Raw genomic sequence first — 22,997 nt, forward strand, 5'->3', positions numbered from 1 at the left:
TGACTGACAAAGGCCAATGTACCAAAAGCCTTCTCTACCACCCTATCTACCTGTGATGTCACTTTGTAGCCTGTCTAACCTCTCCCTATAGCTCAGGCCCATTCCTACAGAATGTTCCACATTGTCTCGGAGATAATCGGGCAACAGGCTAGTCGGTACTTTCATCTCTCAGGCCCTTATCCTCTTGCACGTAACAGCTCAGTGGCTTTCCCAGTCTCATCTTTCAGGGCCTCTCATTTCTGTATCCCTCAGCACTCAGGGGCTCCCACAATCTCACCTTTAACATTCCAAACCTTGTCATTCCTACATATTTGGTTTTGATTTTTTTTACTGTGGAACCTGAACTGCATCGATGAAAATGAAAGCTTCTGTACTCCGGAATATCTTCCATGTCAGACCACACCGACAATTGATTGCCCGTTCTCTACTTCTATTTGTCCCACTTTCTTATCCACTCCGACACAGGGAGGGTAGAGTGAGGGGGAGGTGGGTAGAGAGGGAAGGGGGTGGAGAGCCTACCCCATCTCCCTCCTCCTCATTTCCTTCATCATCCTCTCCTCACTCCCATTCTCTGCCCCAGGACCTACCCAGTTGATAGAGCAGTGCCAGGGCCTGGAACTCGGCCTGGTTCTCGTACTCGATGCAGCCCTGACCGTAGAACCAGGCTAGGCCTTGGTTCCAGTGGCAGCCTCCAGCCGTCAGCTCGGCCGCCGCCTGGGCTCCAGTGCAGATTCCGACATCACCGTCCCTGACCCGGCGGCAGCAACCCCCCCACCAGGCACTGGGCGGCCACAGGGCACTGGGCGGCTGGTAGCCGCGTCCACTCCTCGTTCGCTGGGAGCACTGGAGTGCCCCATCCCTCCCGGAGTGTCCCGTCCTGCCTTGCGAGTACAATTTGACGTCAGTCGGATTTTTCTTTCTCAAAAGGGGCGAGTTTGTGCGGTTTTAAAAATTTTCAGGGTTCAAAAAGTTCAGAAATATATGTGGTAATGCCACGGGAAGTTATTTATCGCCTCCAGGGTAAAACTGTGAGTAGGATGTGTGAAAATCGGAAGGCTGTGGTCTAGTGTTTGGAAGAAAATAAGAATTAACCAGAGTGTGCCCCGATAACACACACACACGCACACACGCACACACGCACACACACACAGATACATCCACACACACACACACACTAACACTGCGCACACACACACACACACACAGATACATCCACACACACACACACGCACACAACCTCACCCACACACCCACACACACACACACACACACACACACACACACACACCCACACACACACACACACACACACACACACACACACACACACACACACACACACACACACACACACACACACACACACACACACACACACACACACACAAGGAAGAGTTTTAGTAATATTGATTTGGAAAGGTAGGTGGATAGGAAAGTTTCAGAAGGATATGGACGAAATGTGGGCAGGTGGAACTACCGTAGATGGGCATCTTGGTCCCCCTGATGGGACACAGTGACATCAATGTGGCGGTACGGTGGCACAGCGGTCGAGTTGCTGCCTTACAGCGAATGCAGCATCGGAGATCCGGGTTCAATCCTGACTACAGGTGCTGTCTGTATGGAGTTTGTACGTTCTCCCCATGACCTGCGTGCGTTTTCACCAAGACCATCGGTTCCCTCCCACACTCCAAAGACGTACAGGTATGTAGATTAATTGGCTTGGTAAATGTAAAAATTGTCCCTAGTGGGTATAGGATAGTGTTAATGTGTGCGGACTGCTGGTCGGTGCAGACTCGGTGGGCCGAAAGGGCCTGTTTCCGCGCTGTATCTCTAAACTAAATGATTGGAATCTCGTATATTCACCCCAGGAGTCATGAGGGATGTGTACAAATGGTCACGGTGTAGTAACTCTGATGCTCAGTAATCTCCCCTCAACCCAGCCCAACCAAGATCAATGCCCTTGTGTGTTTCAGCAAGTTGCTGGCTGTTCCAAGGAACACCCACTGAGGTTACAGATTAACTACAGACCTCAAGCCATGGCTTAAAAGTTTAAGAAACTTCCTTAAATGTTCCAATCTCAGTTGGAAAAACAAGCAGTTGGTTAGAAACTTCAGTTGATTTTGTCTTGTTCCTGTACCGTTCATCTCTGTGCTTTTCCAAGTATGGACCCCAATCTGGAGCTGATGAACAAGCAGTAGAAAGCTTCTGTGGAAAGGAAAGTGAAAAGGTTCATATTTTTGGGTGTTGTTTTCTTACTATTCCATACAAGATAATGCCCCTGATTCTAATTGTGTTTCCAAAATAGTCCTCTGTGCAAACTCCAATATGGCAGTTTTTGCAAGAGGTAGAGTTGATGCCTCACAGCTTCAAAGTGCCATTCAATCTATCCCTGTCATGATTTTATACACCTCTATAAATTCACCCCTCAGCCTCTTGCACTACAAGAAGTAAAGTCGTAGCCTGCCCAACATCTTCCTATTACTCACACTTTCAAATGGCTCACACCTGGCTCAACTACCTCCTCTTGCCTGTCATTCCAATCTACCCATCACACAGAAAACTTTGCCCTTTTCCTATTAAATCTTGCCCCCTCTCACTTCAAATCTAAACCCTTTGGTTCTTTTGGATAAAAGATGCTGTGTATTCCCCATCTATTCCCTTTGTGGTTTTATACACCTCTAAAAGATCATCCCTCAGCCTCCTGTGCTCCAGGAATGAAGTCCTAGCCTGCCCAACTTTGCCCTCCAGCTCAGGTGCCCAAATCCTGGCAACAATGTTGTACATCTTCTCTAAACTCTTTCCACCTTAATGACATCCTTCCTGTAGCCAATGGCCATGGACCAAAACTGAAGACAATACTCCAAATGCGTGGAATAAGTGGAAATACTACTCAATCCCCAACAATCCTGATACAACTTCCACATTTTCCAACTGCTATCCATACCTAGATCCAATAACTCCACATGGTGAATCCTTACTGTCCAATCTTCTGAATTAACATCAACTTCAGCCTCATGTCATGGATTTATTCTATGAAAGATGTCAAGGTGTTTCCTCACCTGATACAATGTGGAGCCCTCAGCTTGGAAAACTCTCACGATGGCAATGATAGGGATCCACATAATGCAGAAGATGATCATACACCAGCCGAGTGCTACTGCCCAAATGGGGTACTGAACATGTCCGAATGTTGGTTGGGTAAATGTCGCCAAAGACCAGGCTAAGATTACCTGTTTTAAATGATTTTACAGAACAGATCAGAAAATTATTCTGGTTCAATTATTTTCAATTTCAAATCGTTAGAAGATGTGGCCTTACCACCAGCAAACACGGCGAGATAAAACACCAGCACACTTTCCACCACAGCCAGAACAGCCAGCTCCTCTCCCCAATCATCATCTCAATGTCCTTGATGAATCTGTTTACCCCTGTGGACAGCAGGAAAGCAGAGATACTCAATCACATGTTATGTCCCCTCTCACACTGCTGGCAGGTCAGTATTTAAAGTCCATCCCTGACAGCCCTTGAGAAGCTAGTGGTGATCCCCAGACTCACAGTACCTGGAGGTGACAACTCCCACACTGGTCACACTGAAGATCACAGTAGTTTGAAGGAACTGAGCAAAATAAAGTAATTGAGTCATACAGCATGAAATAGGACATTTGACCAAAGGTTTCCTGGCTGATCAAGATACCCCGTCTATACTGGTCCCATCTGCCCGTGTCTGGCCCATATCCCTCTAAACATTTCCTACCCATGCTCCTGTCCAAATGTCTATTAAGTGTTGTTATAGCACCTGCCTCAATTACTTCTTCTGGTAGCTTAATCCATGTACTCACGACCATCTGAGTGAAAAAGCTACCTCTCATGTTCCTATTAAATATTTCTCCCATCACCTTACATAGATACATAGACAATAGGTTCAGGAGTAGGCCATTCAGCCCTTTGAGCCAGCATCATCATTCAATGTGATCATGGCTGATCATCCACAATCAGTACACCGTTCCTGCCTTCTCCCCATACCCCTTGATTCCAGTAGCCCTAAGAGCTCCATCCAATATGCTTTTGAATGCATCCAGTGAATCGGCTCCCACTGCCTTCTGAGACAGAAAATTCCACAAATTCACAACTCTTGTGTGAAAAAGTTTTTCCTCACCTTACTTCTAAATGGCCTACCCCTTATTCTTAAACTTTGTTCCCTGGTTCTGGACTCCCCCAATATCGGGAACATGTGTCCTGCATCTCGCTTGTCTAATCCTTTAATAATTTTATATCTTTCTATAAGATTCACTCACATTCATCTAAATTCCAGTGAATACAAGCCGAGGCGCTCCATTCTTTCATCATATGACAGTCCCACCATCCTAGGAATTAACCTTGTGTGCCTATGCTGCTCTTCCTCAATGCCTTTCCTCGAATTAGGAGACCAAAACTGCACACAATACTCTAGGTGTGATCTCACCGGGGCCCTGTACAACTGCAGAAGGACCTCTTTGCTCATATACTCAACTCCTCTTGTTATGAAGGCCAACATACTATTAGCTTTCTTCACTGCCTGTTGTACCTGTATGTTTACTTTCAGTGACTGATGTACTAGGACACCCAGGTCTCGTTGTACTTCTCCTTTTCCTAATCTGACACCATTCAGATAATAATCTGCCTTCCCGTTCTTGCCTCCAAAGCGGATAACCTCGCATTTATCCACATTATACTGTATCTGCCATGCATCTGCCCACTCACCCAACCTGTCCAAATCACTCTGCATCCTCATAGCATCCTCTTCACAGTTCACACTGCCATCCAGCTTTGTGTCATTACAAATTTGCTAATGTTACTTTTAATTCCTTGATCTAAATCATTAATGTATATAGTAAATAGCTGCGGCCCCAGCACGAGCCTTGCAGCACCGTATTAGTCACTCCCTGCCATTCTGAAAGTGTCCCGTTAATCCTTACTCTTTGTTTCCTGTCTGCTAACCAATTTTCTATCCATGTCAATACCCTACCCCAATACCATGTGCTCTAATTTTGCCTACTAATCTCCTGTGTGGGACCTCATCGAAGGCTTTCTGAAAGACCTTGAGTGGAGGGAAGGGTGAGTTGGTCAAATGACAACACAGGCGATGTAGGAAACAAGAGGTCTTTTCTTGGACAAGTCACTAAAGTCATTAGTACAATGTTCCCAGGAATTCAAATCAGAGACAGACCTCTTAGGTTTATTATTGTCACATGTACCGAGGTACAGAGAAAAGCTTTTTGGCATGCTATCCAATCAAATCAGATAATACTATACATAAAGACAATCAAGCCAAACACAAGAACAATAGGTAGAGCAAAGGGGGAGATACAGAGTGCAGAATATAGTTCTCAGCATTGTAGTGCACCTGTTCCAGAGGTAAAGTCCAATGTTTGTAATAGGGTAGAGGTGAATTGAACAGTGCCCAAGCTTATGGAAGAACCATTCAGAAGCCTGATAACAAAGGGGAAGAAACTGTTCCTGAGTCTGGTGGTGTGCGCTTTCAAGGATCTGTACCTTCTACCCATCATTGGGAGAAGAAGTAATGTCTTGGATAGGGACAAGTTTTTGACAAGGAATTGCAGATGCTGGAATCTTGAGTAAAACATACCGTTTTGGAGGAACTCAGCAAGTCAGGCAACATCTATCCAGGACATCTGAAGAAGGGTCCCGACCCAAAACATCCCCTATGCATTTCCTCCATTGCCTGGCCCGCTGAGCTATTCCAACACTGTGTTTTACTTGGAGCAGCTCAGAGGATGAGCTACTATCTGCAAAGCATACACCAGGAATGTGATCAAACTCTCACCTCTTGCCTCAATGTGTAAAGCACCAACAAATCTGAGGAAGCTCAGCACCATTGGGGACAGAGTAGCACTCTTGCTTGCCCCCTATCATTCATTCTCTCCACCATAGTGGCTTCTGTGTGGGACATAGACCGTTGACTTTGCTGGTCAGGACCATTCTTTAGATGCAGATACCTTGGTCTGTCTCACAATGGCTTTGGCATAATGAGGGGTAAAAGACTAGCAATAGAGGAGAGTTATTTCCTTACCATCAGTCTTTAGGTAAGAGGATATATGTATCAGATCACCCAATCCATTTATTTTTCCTTCTAACAATGTGTTCTTAGCAAATTGGTTTAGTTAATTAGTTTAATTGCCTCATTCAGCACTGTGGTACATGGTAGTGTCACTGCCTTACCGGGGTTTTAGTGGTGTCTGTGTGGAGTTTGCATGTTCTCTCTGTGACCACGCGGATTTTCATTGGGTGCTTCCGTTTCCTTCCAAATCCCAAAGATATGTGGGTTGGTCAGCTAAGTGATCCTCTGTAAATTGCCCCTAATGTACAGGGAGCCGATGCAAAGGAGGGATAACAGAGAACTCAAGTGAATGAGTGATTGATGGGTTGTGGTGGACTCGATGGGCCAAGGGCCATTTTCCATGTTGTATCTTTAAAACTAAAAATACCTAAATTAAACACCATACTTACCATAAATCCAGCTTAGACCGATGAGTTCCAACAGAGCTACTATAATGAGAATCCATCCAGTGCAGAAATAATCAATTAAGTTTATCCAGTAAATTCCAGCCTAACATTAAAAGGAAAGTAGTCCTTTATAAAAAACAAACTTTCAACTTTCAAAATGCAAGGCAAATAGTAAATGAGAAATGTGACACAATCTGTGAGCAGACACAAAATGCTGGAATAACTCAATGGGCCAGGCAGCATCTCAGGTGAACATGGATAGGTAACATTTTAAGTTGGGAGTTGGATGTAAAGATGATGAATTGGGAAATTATTTGTATTGCATGGGTTGAATTGGTCAGAATATGATTTCAATCTTGATTGGGTATTCCAGAACCACTTCAGAATTTTAGAGGGCTGAGGGGTGATCATATCGAGGTGTATACAATCATGAGGAGGAATTGAAAGGATGAATGCAAAGAGTCTTTTACCCAGGATTGGGAAATCAAGAACCAGAGGACATAGGTTTAAGCTGAGAGGGGAAAGATTTAATTGGAATCTGAAGAGCAATTTTACACTCAGAGGATGGTGGGTATATGGTATGAACTGCTAGAGAAGGTAGTTGAGGCAGGTTCAATAACAATATTTAAAAGACGTGGGCACCCGGGTCCTGAGCTCGGGTCCTGACATTCTCCGTGACCAGGAGTTTCCACTGGATGCTCCGGTGTTCTCCGGGTGCTGTGGTGAGCTCTCACATGCCAACGACATGCGGTTTTGTTGGTTAATTGGTCTTTGATAATAGCCTCTGGTTCGGAGGGGGAGTAGATGAGAAAGTGGGATAACATAGAACTAGTGTGAACAGGTGGTCGACGGTTAGCATGGACTTGGTGGGCCATAGGCCTGTTTCCATGAAGTATCTCTAAACTAAACTAAACTGAGAAATGCCACTAGACTACAAGTCCTACAGTTCACAGAAGCAGAGCCTGTTAGACATTGGTGAGGATCCTGTATATTCAAAAACTCCCTCAGGATAGGGTGCCTGTCTGCTCCTGGCTGCTATTGTACCTTCTCCCCACGAGGCCCAACTTGCCTGAGTCATCTTCAGTGCCTGGTTTGACATTCCCAGTCATAAACCATTGCCTATGGTGTGCTCACGGAAGTTCCTGGTGAAGTTGTCACTCGAGGGGAGTGTGACACAAAAGCACTAATCCATAGTGTGAGCAAGCCCTGAGCAGGTATCTCTCAGACTATTGTGGCCATCCAAGGAAGAGAATCTATCAACGGACATTCACAGTCTGGGCAGAGAAGTATGACCCTGTGAATCTAATTCATCACTCCAGGAAATGAGAATAAGGTGTAGGCTGAGTTTCATCATTCAAGCAGACTTCCTGAGAGTTCAAAAAAAGACACAATGTGCTGGAGTAAGTCAGCGAGTCAGGCAGTATGTCTGGAGAACATGAATAGGTGACCTTTTCAGATCTCCCTCTCTATGAGAGGTCAGTCAGTGTTTCATCATCATGGTTCAACATCAAGCAATTGGAAACACAATCTGTTCACTTGAATAGATCCTTCTTTATTCCTTACTCAAATGTCTGACTTCATGGGGTTATAACGAGCAGGACACATGGAAATATACAAAAGGGCACCATACCTCTGTTACAAACACAAGACCAAGAAAATAAATCAGGGAGCAAACTCCAGCGGTCAGATAAAAACGCTTTGATTGCAGCAGCTTGGGGAACTGGTCCACTAGGTTTGTTATAATTATTTCTGTTAAAAGAAAATTTGAAATAAGTTGATTTAATAGAACATAGAAAATACAATGTAAACTAGTGCTGCACAGGAAAGATCGAACATGATGACGTGACCAACTTTTATTTCCCTGCATATGATTCATATCCCTCCATTCCTTGCATATCCATGTGTATTTCTGAAAGTTTCTTAAATGCCACTATCGTATCTGCCTCCATCACCAGCCTTTACAGTGCGTTCCAGACATCCATCACCCTCTGTGTAAAAAGACGCCCCGCACTCCTTTAAACTTTGTCCCTCTCACCTTAAATCTTTGCTCTCTAGTACTTGATATTTTCAAGTATGTTTAATTTTTCAACACCCTGGAACCAGACATGGATGTGCGATTAGTCCCAATCTGGTTACGTTAGTTGTGGCAAACATTTTTTTAAAAGCCACAGACTACACAATTATTATCCTGGGACACAATACAACAGGTACAGGGCTCAGGCAGTGAAATGTAGTGTTTTGGGAAATAGATCAGGGCATTGAATTAAAACTCAAACAGACAGACTCATAATCACTGAGATAACATACAGCAGCCACAGGTGCCAAAATGACATTTATCTGCATTGTTCATTACTGTAAATGCTGGAATCTTCAATAGACACAAAGTACTGGAGTAACTCAACGATCAGGCAGCATCTATGGAAGGAATGGCCAGGTGGCGTTTCAGATTGACAGCCATCTGCAGGTGACACAAAGAAGGGTCCCGACCGGAAATGTCACCTGTAGATGTATCCGGACCAGAAACTTTGTCTGTTCATTCACTCCACAGATGCCGCATGATCCGCTGAGTTGCTGACACACCAAGTTCAGTTCATAACTGAAGCTGTCAACCTATTAGAAACACACAGTCGAACACTGCAGTAGGCTCTAGTGGTTTGCAGGAGGGATAGCTTTTTCCCCTGTTATTAATTTATTGAATATTTTTGTTTATTTTATGTTATCCGTGGGTATTGTGTTTATTGTGCTTTACTGGCCTGTTATGCGGCTACAAGTAAGAATTGCATTGTCCCGTTGCCGGTACATATGGCAATTTTACTTCGGAGTCACGTGAGTGACTTGGTGGAGGAACAGCTTCTCCTCAACAACTACCAGATCATGGAACACTACAAAACACAAATGACACTATGAACTATAGGCTCTCTTGGCAACAGCGGCGGCAGCTGGAGCCAGGCTCTCCAGCTGCAGGATAAAGACAAGACCTCAGGTAAGTGAGTCTTTTGTATTGCAGAGAAGTCGCTAGCATGGCTACCCGCAAGCGACCAACTAAATGGACTGCCTGCCCAACTCCCCCCGAGGAAGGGTCGACATCTGGGCGGCAGCCACTGGCGGCGGAGGAGCAATTTGAGCGCTCCCGTACACCCGACCCCGAGCTGCTCCCTGTGCTGCCGACTTCAACACCTCGCACAGGGAGGAAATCCACCCGTAAAACGGACCGGCCGGTGGTCTCCGACTCGTCGGAGGAATGGGAACATTCTCCACCGGCTAAACGGGGAGACAGCCGCTTAAGCTGCATGAGGCAGCTCCTCGAGCAAATGCTCGAGCAGGAGATGCAGGCAAAGCATCTCCAGGGAGGACGGGCTGAGGCCTCCTCCAAACCGTCACCTCACCCCTCTGCTCCCTCCTTGTTTGAGGTCAGCAAGGGAGGCCAGGACTGGGCTGGCTTATCGCAGGGGCAGGCGGACGACTGCACAAGTATGCCAGGGGAGCAGGAGGAAGAAGAGCTGCTGGGTGTGGTCAACAGATATGCGGCGCCCCCGAGGGCCGGGAGAATGCTGAGCCCAAAAATGGCGGCAAGCATAAACCGGCTCTCCAACAAGCCTCTCCAGGAGAAAGTACTCCAGGAGGCTCTCGAGACGTACACGGCACCCGAGAACTGTGAGGCGCTGCGGGTCAAGACCGTCAATGGCCAGATATGGAGCCAGCTAGGCCAACACATAAGGAGCCAAGAGCTGAAGATGCAGCGCATCCTGAAGCTCCATACCGCAGCCATCACCGCCTTTGCTCGGTCCGCAGAGAACACGGACCTCACTACACCCCAACAGGATGTCCTAGCTCTGATGTGCAACACCCACTTTGAGATGAATAACTTGAGGCGGGAAAACATCAGGCCTGCCCTCAACCCCAAATATGCGGGGCTTTGCAAAGCTCCAGCGCCAGAGAAAGAGGCACTGCTATTTGGGGCTGACCTGGGAAAAAGGCTGAAAGAACTTGAAGAGGCTGCCAAACCTGTAGGCCTCATGAGGGCAGGACCAGCGCCGAGCAGGGCGAAGACACCCAGTTGGCAGCACCCCTCGGCATCCACCAGCAGATACCGGACTGGTGAAAGCCTGGCGACCGCTCCTCACTACCCCCACAGCTCTTTTTTAGAGAGGGGCCCAGAGCGGAGCCGTGGGAAGATACGCCGCCCCGTGACAGCACCAACAAGAACGCCCTCGAGCCAAACCCACCAACGGAGACGCTCCCAAAAATGAACATGGAGGTAGGTGGGTCTGGTTCCTGTCAACATACACAAACTAAGGGTGTTTTACTAACAGGAGGGCGTTTACGTTTCTTTAAACATGTTTGGTGTACTATCACTAACAACAAATACATACTCAACAGTATTAGTGGATACAAAATTGAATTTAAAACAGGCATAATACCGCCGGTTCAGCATATACCCCAAAGGGTATTCCTTCCCAATGAACTAGAGAAGGAGGAAGGACAGGCTGAACTAGACAGGCTCATGTCTAAAGGAGTCATTGAAAGGACCAGACATGAGCCATTGGAATTTGTATCAAATATATTTATTAAAACCAAAAAAGATGGTGGATGTCGCATCATCATTGACCTAACATCACTAAATCAATCTGTTGAGTATCAACATTTCAAAATGGGGACATTTGTCACTGCCAGACAACTGATCTCCAAGGGATACTTCATGGCAAGCATAGACATCAAAGATGCTTACTATTTAGTACCCATTCACAAGGATCATTTTAGATACCTGAAATTTATCTGGATGGGGCAACTATGGCAGTATAGAGCACTGCCCAATGGTTTAACGACAGCTCCCAGATTATTTACCAAAATTCTTAAAGTAGCCATGAAAATATTAAGAGAACAAAAATACCTAGTCATGGCTTATCTGGACGACATTCTCATAATGGGGAGAACCAAGGAACTAGCTGTCGCAGCAGTTTCAGCTACTAAACAACTCCTTGAAACATTGGGATTTGTTCTACACCCAGATAAATCAATATTGAAGCCGTCAACTAACATGGACTATCTAGGCTTCACCATCGATTCTATCCACATGACTGTTACTCTGCCAAGGGATAAAAAGGTTGCATTAGCGCAAGCATGCAACAATTTAATCGCAAATACACAACCAAGGATCCGGCATGTTGCCAGAGTAATTGGGAGTATTGTAGCAGCATTTCCAGCTGCACAATATGGACCCTTGCATTACCAAAATTTGCAAAGAGCAAGGACACATGCACTACATCAAAGTAGGGGGCATTATGACCGAACAATGTATTTACCCACTGAGGCCATATCAGAACTTCAGTGGTGGTCAGAAAATATTTGGCACAGTTACAGTCCCATTCTTGTCACCAATCCTAACATAGTCATCACGACGGATGCCAGTGCTTTAGGCTGGGGAGCTACTAACTCTATATCCAGCACAGGTGGCAGATGGACTAATTCAGAGACATCGCTACTACACTCACTAGGCATAAATTATTTGGAAATGCTGGCCGCCTTTTATGGGCTAAAAGCATATTCATCCAATATGCAGCACGTGCATGTTAGGTTAATGATTGACAATACAACGGTGGTGGCCTACATCAAGCACATGGGTGGCATAAAATCAGTATCATGCGACAAATTGGCTAATATAATCTGGCAATGGTGTGTCGAGAGACATATTTGGCTATCAGCTGCCTATCTACCAGGTAAGCTAAACACAGTGGCAGACACCAGGTCACGAAAATTCAATGATAACATCGAATGGATGTTAGATCCAAAAATATTTGCAAAAATTATTAAGCAATATGGAACGCCAGATATAGATTTGTTTGCGTCTAGATTGAATCACCAGTTACCCATGTATGTGGCTTGGGAACCAGACCCAGAGGCAGCAGCGGTAGATGCCTTCACGCTGGATTGGGGAAATTTCTTCTTCTATGCTTTCCCTCCCTTCTGCCTCATCAGCCGGGTACTCCAGAAAATACAGTCAGACTCTGCTTCAGGTATTTTGGTCGTACCCGACTGGCCTACCCAACCATGGTTCCCAGTCTTTCACGACATGGTGGTTGAGTCACCTATGGTCTTTCACAGTCACCCACAACTATTGACTCACCCAGTATCCGGCATAAGTCATCCATGCCATCAAAATTTAAAACTCCTGGTTTGTAGGTTTTAACCAGGCCTTACCAGGGACTGGGGTTATCAGAGAGAACAATCACCACCATGTCGGCATCCCTGCGAGACTCAACCAAGAAGCAGTACCTGACATATATCAAGAAATGGGAGCAGTACTGCTTGGATGCAGGGACGTCGTATACGACAGCCTCAATCACGGACGTGTTGGAGTTCCTGGCCCACTTACACCATGACCAGAAGATGAGCTACAGTGCCGTCAATGCAGCACGAAGTGCCCTGTCTGCTTATCTCATGCCAACAGGACACCATAGCATCGGGTCCCACCCGCTAGTCATAAAACTCCTCAAGGGGATTTACAATAACAAACCCCCTACACCCAGGTATACCCATGTATGGGATATAAGTGTCGTGCTATCACACCTCAGAGGATGGCCACCGGTGGGATCCCTCAGTCTAGAGCAATCCACACTCAAGACCCTCATGCTAATGGCGCTCGTCTCTGCACAAAGGGTCCAGTCGCTACATCAACTACGACTGGACAACATGGTAACTACCCCAGACTGCATCACATTCACTATGCCGGGGTTAGTTAAACAAAGCAGGCCAGGTATGTCCAACTCGCCATTAATCTTCCGGGCCTACCCTCCAGAACCTAGGCTGTGTGTAGTGACCCATTTATACAACTATGTAGACACAACCCATACACTTAGAGGGAGTGAAAAAGCCTTATGGGTCAGCCACAAGAAGCCTTTTGGACGGGTAACCAGCCAAACTATATCTAGGTGGTTAAAACAGGTCCTGAAAGCTGCAGGGATTAACACTGATGTTTTTAAATCCCATTCTATTAGGGCAGCATCTACGTCAGCGGCGGAACGGATGGATGTTCCCATAGACCACATCCTAAGCACAGCAGGATGGTCAAGGGAATCGACGTTCCGGATATTCTATCATAAACCGCTGATGCAGAAAGACTTGTTTGCAGAGAAAATTTTAGAAACTGCAAATTTATAATTTAAGCCCAAGGGAGCTATTTTTGTTATTGTTTAATAAACATTTTTGTTTTCAAAAAACAAACAGATTCGTTGGTCTTTAGATACCACTTCCTCCCTCGATAACTTCGGCAGCGAGTGATATAGCTGTTACACGGTTTGAAATCACAGACCTTTGAAGTCTTCACGTAGTCACTCACGTGACTCCGAAGTAAAATAGTGAGATTAAACGAGTACTTACCAGTGCGAAGTTTGATCTGTATTTTATGAGGAGTTACGATGAGGGATTACGTGCCCTCCGCTCCCACCCTCAGTATATGGATCAAACTCGAGCTGATGTCTCTTTAATCTTTACTATCTTTACTTCAAATATTGTGTCTACCTGTGATTCCACACCGCTGCTTGGAAGTATGCCGCGCCTGCGCACTGGGTGGGTTCTTCACGTAATCCCTCATCGTAACTCCTCATAAAATACAGATCAAACTTCGCACTGGTAAGTACTCGTTTAATCTCACTATTAAACTCTCTTGACTTAACTGTCCAACCGTGCATACCTGAAGCCCAAGCAGGTGAGGAGATGGAGCGATGTCTGACACTAGGTCTAGGCGTGGGCTGGGAGGGAAGGAGTTACAAGGAGAGCCCACCAAAGTCAAGGGGACCTCCCTCCAAGGGATCATCTATGTCCTCCATTCTGTTTATCCAGGAATGAGCAACAATGCTCATCTTATTATTATTTATTCAAATCATTTGCTATGTCGCTCTTCCAGGGAGATGCTAAATGCATTTCGTTGTCTCTGCACTGTACACTGACAATGACAATTACAATTGAATCTGAATCTGAATCTGAATCTGAATCAATGGACATTCCTTGGAGAGATTGCCATTTGGTCATCCCATGCTCAAGCAACATGAAAACTATCACAAGGATGAAGTACAGGTCAGACTTCCAGAGTGTAGGATTGGAGCTGAATGAATCTCACTCACATTCCATTCCAAAAAGGGCTTAAGGTGAGAGGGATTTAATAGGAATCTATTAAGGGGCAACTTTTTCACACAGACGGCTTAGAAACATAGACATAGAAACATAGAAAATAGGTGCAGGAGTAGGCCATTCGGCCCTTCGAGCCTGCACCGCCATTCAATATGATCATGGCTGATCATCCAACTCAGTATCCTGTACCTGCCTTCTCTCCATACCCCCTGATCCCTTTAGCCACAAGGGCCACATCTAACTCCCTCTTAAATATAGCCAATGAACTGACCTCAACTACCTTCGCAGACAATTCCAGAGATTCACCACTCTGTGTGAAAAATGTTTTCCTCAAAGATTTCCCCCTTATCCTTAAACTGTGACCCCTTGTTCTGGACTTCCCCAACATCGGGAAGAATCTTCCTGCATCATGCCTGTCCAACCCTTTAAGAATTTTGTAAGTTTCTATAAGATCCGCCCTCAATCTTCTAAATTCTAGCGAGTACAAACTGAGTCTATCCAGTCTTTCTTCATATGAAAGTCCTGACATCCCAGGAATCAGTCTGGTGAACCTTCTCTGTACTCCCACTATGGCATGAATGTCTTTCCTTACATAATTCACATCCACAGTGAAAAGCTTTTGTTGCATGCTAACCAGTCAGCAGAATGGCAGTACAAGATTACAAGATTACAATCGAGCCATTCACAGTGTACAGGTAAGGGGGAAACTGTTTCTCAGTCACTTCCTGGCGATTGTCTGAGTCACGTTCTCGCTCCCCTCTCTCGGCCTACCACCTGGAGTGGAGCAACGTTTCCTGCCGGGGTCCGGACCAGAGCTCCAGCAGCTGGATTCCAACGCTGCCGGTGCCGAGTCCTGGGGCACTTTGCCGAGGGCCGCCAGCATTGAATCTCCGCCCAATACGGCCGTGGACTCCGGTAGGAGGTAGCCGATTCGGATGTCGAAGCCGCAGAGGATCTCCTCCAGTTCCGACGTCGGACTTCCGTCACTACGGTGAGCGGGCCTGAACATCGGGTCGCCCGTAGCGGCGACAGCGGCAGTTTGGGAGCCCCCCCGACCACGGGAGGACAACAGAGGAGGATGACTGAATTTTGGAGCATTCCCTCACAGTGGGAAACTTTGATCCCGCTGTGTGGGGATGTCTGTGTTAAAGACTATCGTGTTCTGGGCTCTTTATTAGGTCGTGTGGCTGTACGGCGACCACACATTTCACTGTACCAATTGGTACATGTGACAAATAAATGTATCTTGTATCTTGTAAAACCTGAAGGAGATGGGTTGAATAAAGTAACAAAACTCTCACCTACAGCTGCAAACTGAGTGTCGAGTCCTAGAGTGAGCAGCATGAAGAAAAACAAAGTGGACCATAGGGGAGCCCACGGCAGCTGAGCAAGAGCCTCTGGGTAGGCGATGAAAACCAAAGCGAAACCTGAACAGTGGATACAATGGAAATGATTCAGTCATACATTGATGCAAACAGCACTGTAGTAAAATCATTCAGAGATAGTTATCTTTAAAAGATCATAGCCTGGACACAAAGTACATGAATAGATGACATTTCGGCTCGAGCTACTTCTTTTGACTGGTGATATTTATTAATAAAACTTCATTGGTCTCCCATGTGTAATTCATTGTTCAATTTGATTTCATTCAGTTTAGAAACTGTTTAGCATGTAAACAGGCCCTTCAGTCAATGAATTCACGCCGACCATTGATCACCCGTTCACACTACTTCTAGATTATCCCACTTCCTAATCCATTTCCTACACACCGGTGGCAAATTACAGAGGGCAATTACCCTACAAACCCACGCATCTTTGGAGTTTGGGAAGAAACTGAAGCACCCTGAGAAAGAACGTGCAAACTCCACACATTCGACATCCAAAGTCTGGCTAAAACACGGTTCTCTGGCGTGGTGAAGAAGTTGATCTATCAACTGTGGCACTGTGTCACCCATATGCTGCCAATGTACAGGAAGTAGTGAACTGGTGCACTACAATGCTGGGAACTATATTCTGCACTCTGTATCTTCCCCTTCCCTACCTATTGTACTTGAGTTTGGCATGAATGAATTTTGGTATAGTATTACCTGACTTGATTGGATGGCGTGCAAAATGAAGCTTTTCACTCTTCCTCTGTACACATGACAATAATAAACATAAAATGTGCACATGGAAGCAGTCACGGACTTCATCGCAACAATAACCGACAACATCGTCCCCACGGTAGGGTAAGCACCTTTCCGAATCAAAAACCCTGGGTAGACAGGTCCGTTCGTGTTGCCTTGAATGCTTGCACCACTACCTACAACTCAAGCCTGGCATCAGGAAACATGGACGTCTACAAGGCAGAGTCCTACCGTCTGCGAAGGGTGGTGAAGGATGCAAAAAGGAGGTACAGAGCCAAGATGGAGTCACAGATGGAGCAGCAGGACACCAGACGCCTGTGGCAGGGGCAACGGACTGTAACCAACTACTGGAGCACCCCACCCTCATCGCAAGTGCCGGCACCTCCCTAGCTGATGACCTGAACTCCTTTTACGCTCGTTTCGAGAGGGGCAACACCACCCCAGGGCTGCCGACTATCGACAATACTGCCAGCGGGCTGGCTACCGGAGCTGAAGGGAGGAATGTGTACATGTTCTCGCTGTCCGAGCACGACGTGAGGAGGACTCTGACATGGGTGAACACGAGGAAAGCTGCAGGCCCCGATGAGCGAGTACTCAAGTCCTGTGCTACTCAGCTAGCTCCAGTGCTCACTACAATATTCAACGTCTCCCTGGACAAGTCCATGGTCCCTGCCTGCTTCAAAAAATCCATCATTGTACCGGTACCAAAAAATGCCTCCCCAGCCTGTCCGAGTGACTACCGTCCGGTGGCCCTTACCTCGGTAGTCATGAAATGCTTTGAGAGGCTGGTGAAGAAACACATCTGCGCCTTCCACCCTCGCAACATGGATCCGTTGCAGTTTGCATACCGTCCGAACAGATCCACGGACGAAGTGGTCTCCCAGGTTTTGCACACCACTCTCTCCCATCTGGACAGCCAGAAGGGGGGCTACGTGAGGATGCTGTTCATAGACACCAGTTCAGCCTTCAACACGATAGTCCCCACCAGACTGGCCGAGAAGCTACTGGAATTAGGGCTCAACACCTCCCTGTGTGCCTGGGCCCTGGACTTTCTTACCGCCAGGCCCCAGGTAGTCAAGATGGGAAGGAATACGTCAAAGTCCCTCACCCTGAGCACAGGATCGCCCCAGGGTTGCGTCCTCTCAGCTCCCTATTGTACTCCCTGTACACACATGACTGTGTGGCTAGGTTCAGCTCCAACTCAATAATCAAGTTTGCTGATGACACTGTGGTGGTGGGCCTGATCTCAGACAACGATGAGAAGGCCTACCGGGAAGAGGTGGCTGATCTGGCACTCTGGTGTCAGGCTAACAGCCTCCTCTTGAATATCAAGAAAACGAAGGAGCTGATCATGGGCTTTAGGAGGGCACATCATCCGAGGACGTACACTCCATTGAGGATAAATGGGAATACTGTGGATAGGGTGAGCTGCTTTAAATATCTGGGAGTCCACATCTCTGAGGATATGACATGGGCATCACACGCCTCAGCACTCGTGAGTAAGGCAAGGCAGCGCCTTTACCACCTCAGGCAATTGAGGAAATTCAGAGTGTCTCCGAGGATCCTCCAGTGCTTCTACTCAGCGGCTGTAGAAAGCATCTTGTCCGGAAATATTACAATTTGGTTTGGGAATTGCTCTGCCCAGGACAAGAGGGCTCTGCAGAGTAGTGCATTCAGCCGAACGCACTATGGGAACTTCACTCGCCCCGAATAATAAAATAAGAATGAAAATAAAATAAATAAATAACCAAAGCAAAGCAAAACAGAATCTGAACGGAGAATTTCAACAATTTAAGTTTGTTTGTTGTCAAGTCCATCAAGAGTATATTTGGACATTATGTTATAGTTGTACACAAAGACCTAAGGCCGTATTTGGAATATCATGTTCAGTACAGTGAAGATTTACGAAGATGTTGCCAAGACTTCAATGTCCCAGGGAAAGGTTGGACAGGCTAGGATTTCATTTCTTGGAGTGCACAAAGTGGTTAAAGAGGTGAATAAAATCATGAAGGGAATTGATCGAGTGAATGCTGTGTTTAGGTTTGGAGGGAAATGGGTCAAATGTGAGCAGGTTAGACTAGCTTATTTGGAGCATCTTGGTCGGCATGGACAAATTGGGCCAAAGAGCCTATTTCCACAATGTATGACTCTATGACTCTCTCTGATACCCTCTGCCTACATTCAAACACTGGGATGGTCAGGATGACAAGGTCTCAGTTTTAACTTTGGTTTCACAGATGTAAATTGATATTGCTTTTCCAGAATGTGAACAGGAATGTAATATAAATGTTAAATATCATTTGTTCAGCACACAAGGGAATTTAGCAAAACAAAAAGGCATTTGATTGAACCCAACATATGGAGTTCCTCCTGATGAGATTACCTCAGCATCAGCTAGCTTTGAGAAGTCCGACTGACTTCCAATGTAGAATTCAATCCCTTTCCGGGCTCCCTCCAGGGTCAGTCCTCGGATCAGAAGTACGGCCAGAACCACGTACGGGAATGTTGCAGTGAAATAAACCACCTGGTCAGGGAGAGGGATTGTTAGATTGTCCTATGTTGTTGTACATCGACACCACTCAATCCAGTTAAAATTAAAATTAAATTAACAAGTTAAAATTAACACCAAATTAAAGGACTCACTTGAAGAGCTGTAGTTGAGCAGATAATGAATTTGATGAAATTATTGCGTGAAAGGCACTTTAAAACAAATCAACAAAAATACAAAGTACTGAAGTAACTCAGCGGGTCAGCAGCATCTTTGGAGGACATGGATAGGCGACCTTTCATGTCGGGACCCTTCTTCAGACTGGTGATCTTTACCACCTCAGTATTGGCAGTTAGGTAGCAGGGAGGATACAGTTGGCGAAATAAGAGATTGTATGGAGCTGAATGGGACAGGGCAACATGGAAGACAATTCAGTCTGAAGAAGGGACCTGACTCCAAACGTTACCTCTCCATGTCCTCCAGAGGTGCTGCCTGACGCAGTTACTCCAGCATTTTGTAGGTTGTTTTGTAAACCAGTCACTGCAGTTCTTTATATCTCCATTTAGCCAAATGAAAATGACAGAATACCATTCTCCTTAATTTATCTCTCTGTTTAGCAATGAATATATTGAAACTGGTATATAGATCAGGTTTCTTCATCTTTCCCCTGACCATTTAAAGCTCAGTTTCCCGTACTGAAACCAGGCCGTGAAACTGCCCAAACCCTGGGCCAGTCCTGACCATGACTCCTTCAAAACTGGAAATTCATCCAGAGTCACAGATTCGAAGACGAGTGTTTGGAATGAGGGCACATACCAAAGGTTTGGGGAGATGCTGTTGTACTCTCAGTAAAGAGAACCATTCTGCCTTGAACGGGTCAGATATTTGTTTCAATTAAAATTACAAACATTATGAATGTCTAAAATATCTTGAGATCAGCTGATAGGTCCTTTCGCCTGTCAATCACCATGATGAAGGTAACACCCCCTTCCGGGGTGGGTGGTGAGGGGCAGCAGAATAAAACCCTGGATCTGTCACCCTGGAAGACTGTGAGTGACAGTTGAGTCCAGAACTGTGAGTCTACGTCGTGAGTGAACTGAACTCTGCTTGAAATGAAATGAATTGGTAGCCCGCACTTTGCTTGAAATGGTATGAAATGAATTTGGAGCCCTGCACTCTGCTTGAAATGGTACGAAGTGCATTTGAGTTTGGTGGCCTGCACTCTGCTTGAAATGGTACGAAGTGCATTTGAGTTTGGTGGCCTGCACTCTGCTTGAAATGGTCTGAAATTGCATTTGACTTTGGTGGCCTGCACTATACTTGAAACATTTCAAGGAATAGCCATGAGTGAACTGTCAGCCCACCAGCTGTGAGTCAATCAACTGCCAACACAACAGCTGTGAGTCAATCAACTGTCAGCCCACCAGCCATCAGTGGGTGAACTGCCAGCCCACCAGCCCCGAGAGACTGAACTACCAGTCCACCAGCCCTGAGTGACTGAACTACCAGCCCACCAGGCATGAGTGACACAGCTGCCAGCCCACCAGGCCTGAGTGATTGAGCTGCCAACTCAATAATCCATTCGGCCCACAATGTCCATACTAGCCCTCTGGAAACCAGTCCCTTTGGCCCACAACACGCATATTAGCACTCCAGAAAGCCCCCCACCTTCCCACTGGCCACCAATATTGGAATTGGAGGAGAGGCAGGATATTGTGTTGGGGGACCAACGCTCCCGTGTGAACATGGGACCCAACCGGTCCCACAGTCAATATCACACTAAACCTTTCCAGGTACCTGTCCAATGTTTATTTAAACATTGTGATAGAACCTACCTCAAATTCCTCCCCAGGCAGATCATTCCATATACCCACCACCCTCTGAGTGAAGAAGTTGCCCCTCAAGTTCCTATTAAATCTTTCTGCTCTCACCTTAAACCTATGTTCTCTCATTCTAGATTCCCTACTATTCTATATATATTAGTCTCAATGCAGTCACTTTATCTATTCCCCTCATGTTCTTACAAGATCTATAAGATCACCCCTCAGTTTCCTGCACTATAAGGAATAAAGTCCTAGCCTGCCCAACTCCATATTGATCAACCCCTCAAGTCCTGGGAACATCGTCAGGGAGGTGATGGAAGCAGATACAACTGCAACATTCAAGAGGCATTTAGACAGGCACATGAAGAGGCATGGGTGGGAGAATATAGACCATGTACAAGCAGCTGGGATTAGTTTCACTTGCCGTCATGGTCGGCACAGACATTGTGGGTCAAAGGGTTTGTTCATGTGCTGTATTGTTTTCTGTTCTGAACCATAAAACTCATTGTATTAATTTTACCTTTCCTGAAGATTTTATTCCTTTAGACAGGGTGGCCCCAACAATCAGCCAGGCCAGGAGCAGACAGAGAGCTAAGTGCCAGACTATCTCCCCTGTCTCATCCATGGAACTTGACCGCCGTAAAGCCACTTTGCTGAACAAAACAACAACAGAAAAACATATCATTTAACAGCATTCTTCATCACACATCACTGCTGGATTATAAACCAATAGAATGCTCAATTCATAATTTGGATTTAAACAATAAAAGTCTGCAATGAATTGGAACAAAATATGTAGTTGGCATTTGACATCCTTTACAATTATTCTTTCAGCTTGGTTCCTTTAATAAAAAAGAGGCCATTCAGCATATCAGGTCCATGCTGTCTATCATCACCCCTCTTTGTCCTGTCCTTATGTAGCTGCAGTTTTGCAGCTTATTCTCGCTCACATGCGAAGCATCTCCGCTCCGGTTCATTTACCACTTACTGCATCTACGCCAAAGGTAGTTTACAACCACTAGTTAATGCCAAAGGTCATCTTTGGGAGGAAATCAGAGGACTTGGTTGAAACCCACTTCGTCATAGGGAGAAGATTTAAACTCCACAGACAGCACCTGAGGTCAGGATTGAAACCAGATACCTGGAGCTGTGAGACAGAAACAGTATCTGCTGCCAAACACATATTGCAATTATTGTTGATTGAAAAATAATGCCTTGTTTCAAAAGTGAATGCCGGGGTGGTTTGCAAAGATTTCTGGTCGTGTCTTGTTCTCTGCTCTACAAAACACTGTCACTGGAATCTATTGGACTTTATCCTATATCTGTGTACTGTGGATAGTGTGATTATACTCTGGTAAAGTCTTTCCTTTGACTGGATAGCACACAAACAAAAGCTTTTCACTAAACTAAACTAAACAGGTGTGAGTCCAGGTGGAGCACAGGGGCAAGGGGGAGAGGGAAATGGGGGGAGGGTTGGGGTAAAAAAGGGTTTTGTAGTTTAGTCCGAATAACTGAGGTGCTGCACTTTGGGATGTCAAATGTACGGGGAAAGAATATAGTTAATGCCAGAATCTTAACAGCATTGTTGTACCAAGGGATCTTGGGGTCTAGGTCCATAACTCCCTGAAAGTGGCAACACAAATACATAGAACGGTAAAGAGGGTAAATGACATTGCTTGGCCTAAATCAGTAGGCACTTTGGATGTAAGGTTTTGTGAAGTCATGTTTCAGCTCTTTGCTTAGGCTAAATTTGGAGTATGGTGTGTAGTTTTGGTCGCCCTGCTACAGGACAGATGTGGATACTTTGGAGAGGAAGCAGAAGAGGTTTACCTGGATTAGAGGGCATTAGCTACAAGGACACCGAAAATATGACATGACATTGGGCAACTTGGATAAATAAATATTTAGAAGCTCTACTGAGGGTATGCC

The 22,997-nt window shown here is 45.8% G+C and overlaps 1 protein-coding gene across 1 annotated transcript in view; it reads right to left on the reverse strand.

Annotated features, from left to right (window-relative positions):
* Positions 1-1,392: 1,392 nt before the first annotated feature.
* LOC129702405 (sodium- and chloride-dependent neutral and basic amino acid transporter B(0+)-like) overlaps positions 1,393-22,997 on the reverse strand; it is a 35,207-nt gene continuing 13,602 nt past the window's right edge. Inside the window, exons 6-13 of the mRNA XM_055644184.1 lie at positions 21,589-21,721; positions 19,141-19,281; positions 15,933-16,080; positions 8,135-8,253; positions 6,508-6,607; positions 3,319-3,428; positions 3,060-3,230; positions 1,393-2,205 (exon numbers count right to left, since the gene is read on the reverse strand). Of these exons, the coding sequence (XP_055500159.1) occupies positions 2,050-2,205; positions 3,060-3,230; positions 3,319-3,428; positions 6,508-6,607; positions 8,135-8,253; positions 15,933-16,080; positions 19,141-19,281; positions 21,589-21,721 (1,078 nt within the window). The 3' untranslated portion in view covers positions 1,393-2,049. The remainder of the gene's footprint in view (positions 2,206-3,059; positions 3,231-3,318; positions 3,429-6,507; positions 6,608-8,134; positions 8,254-15,932; positions 16,081-19,140; positions 19,282-21,588; positions 21,722-22,997) is intronic.

This window comes from Leucoraja erinacea, chromosome 12, assembly GCF_028641065.1.
Source record: "Leucoraja erinacea ecotype New England chromosome 12, Leri_hhj_1, whole genome shotgun sequence".
In the NCBI taxonomy this organism is placed as follows: domain Eukaryota; kingdom Metazoa; phylum Chordata; class Chondrichthyes; order Rajiformes; family Rajidae; genus Leucoraja; species Leucoraja erinaceus.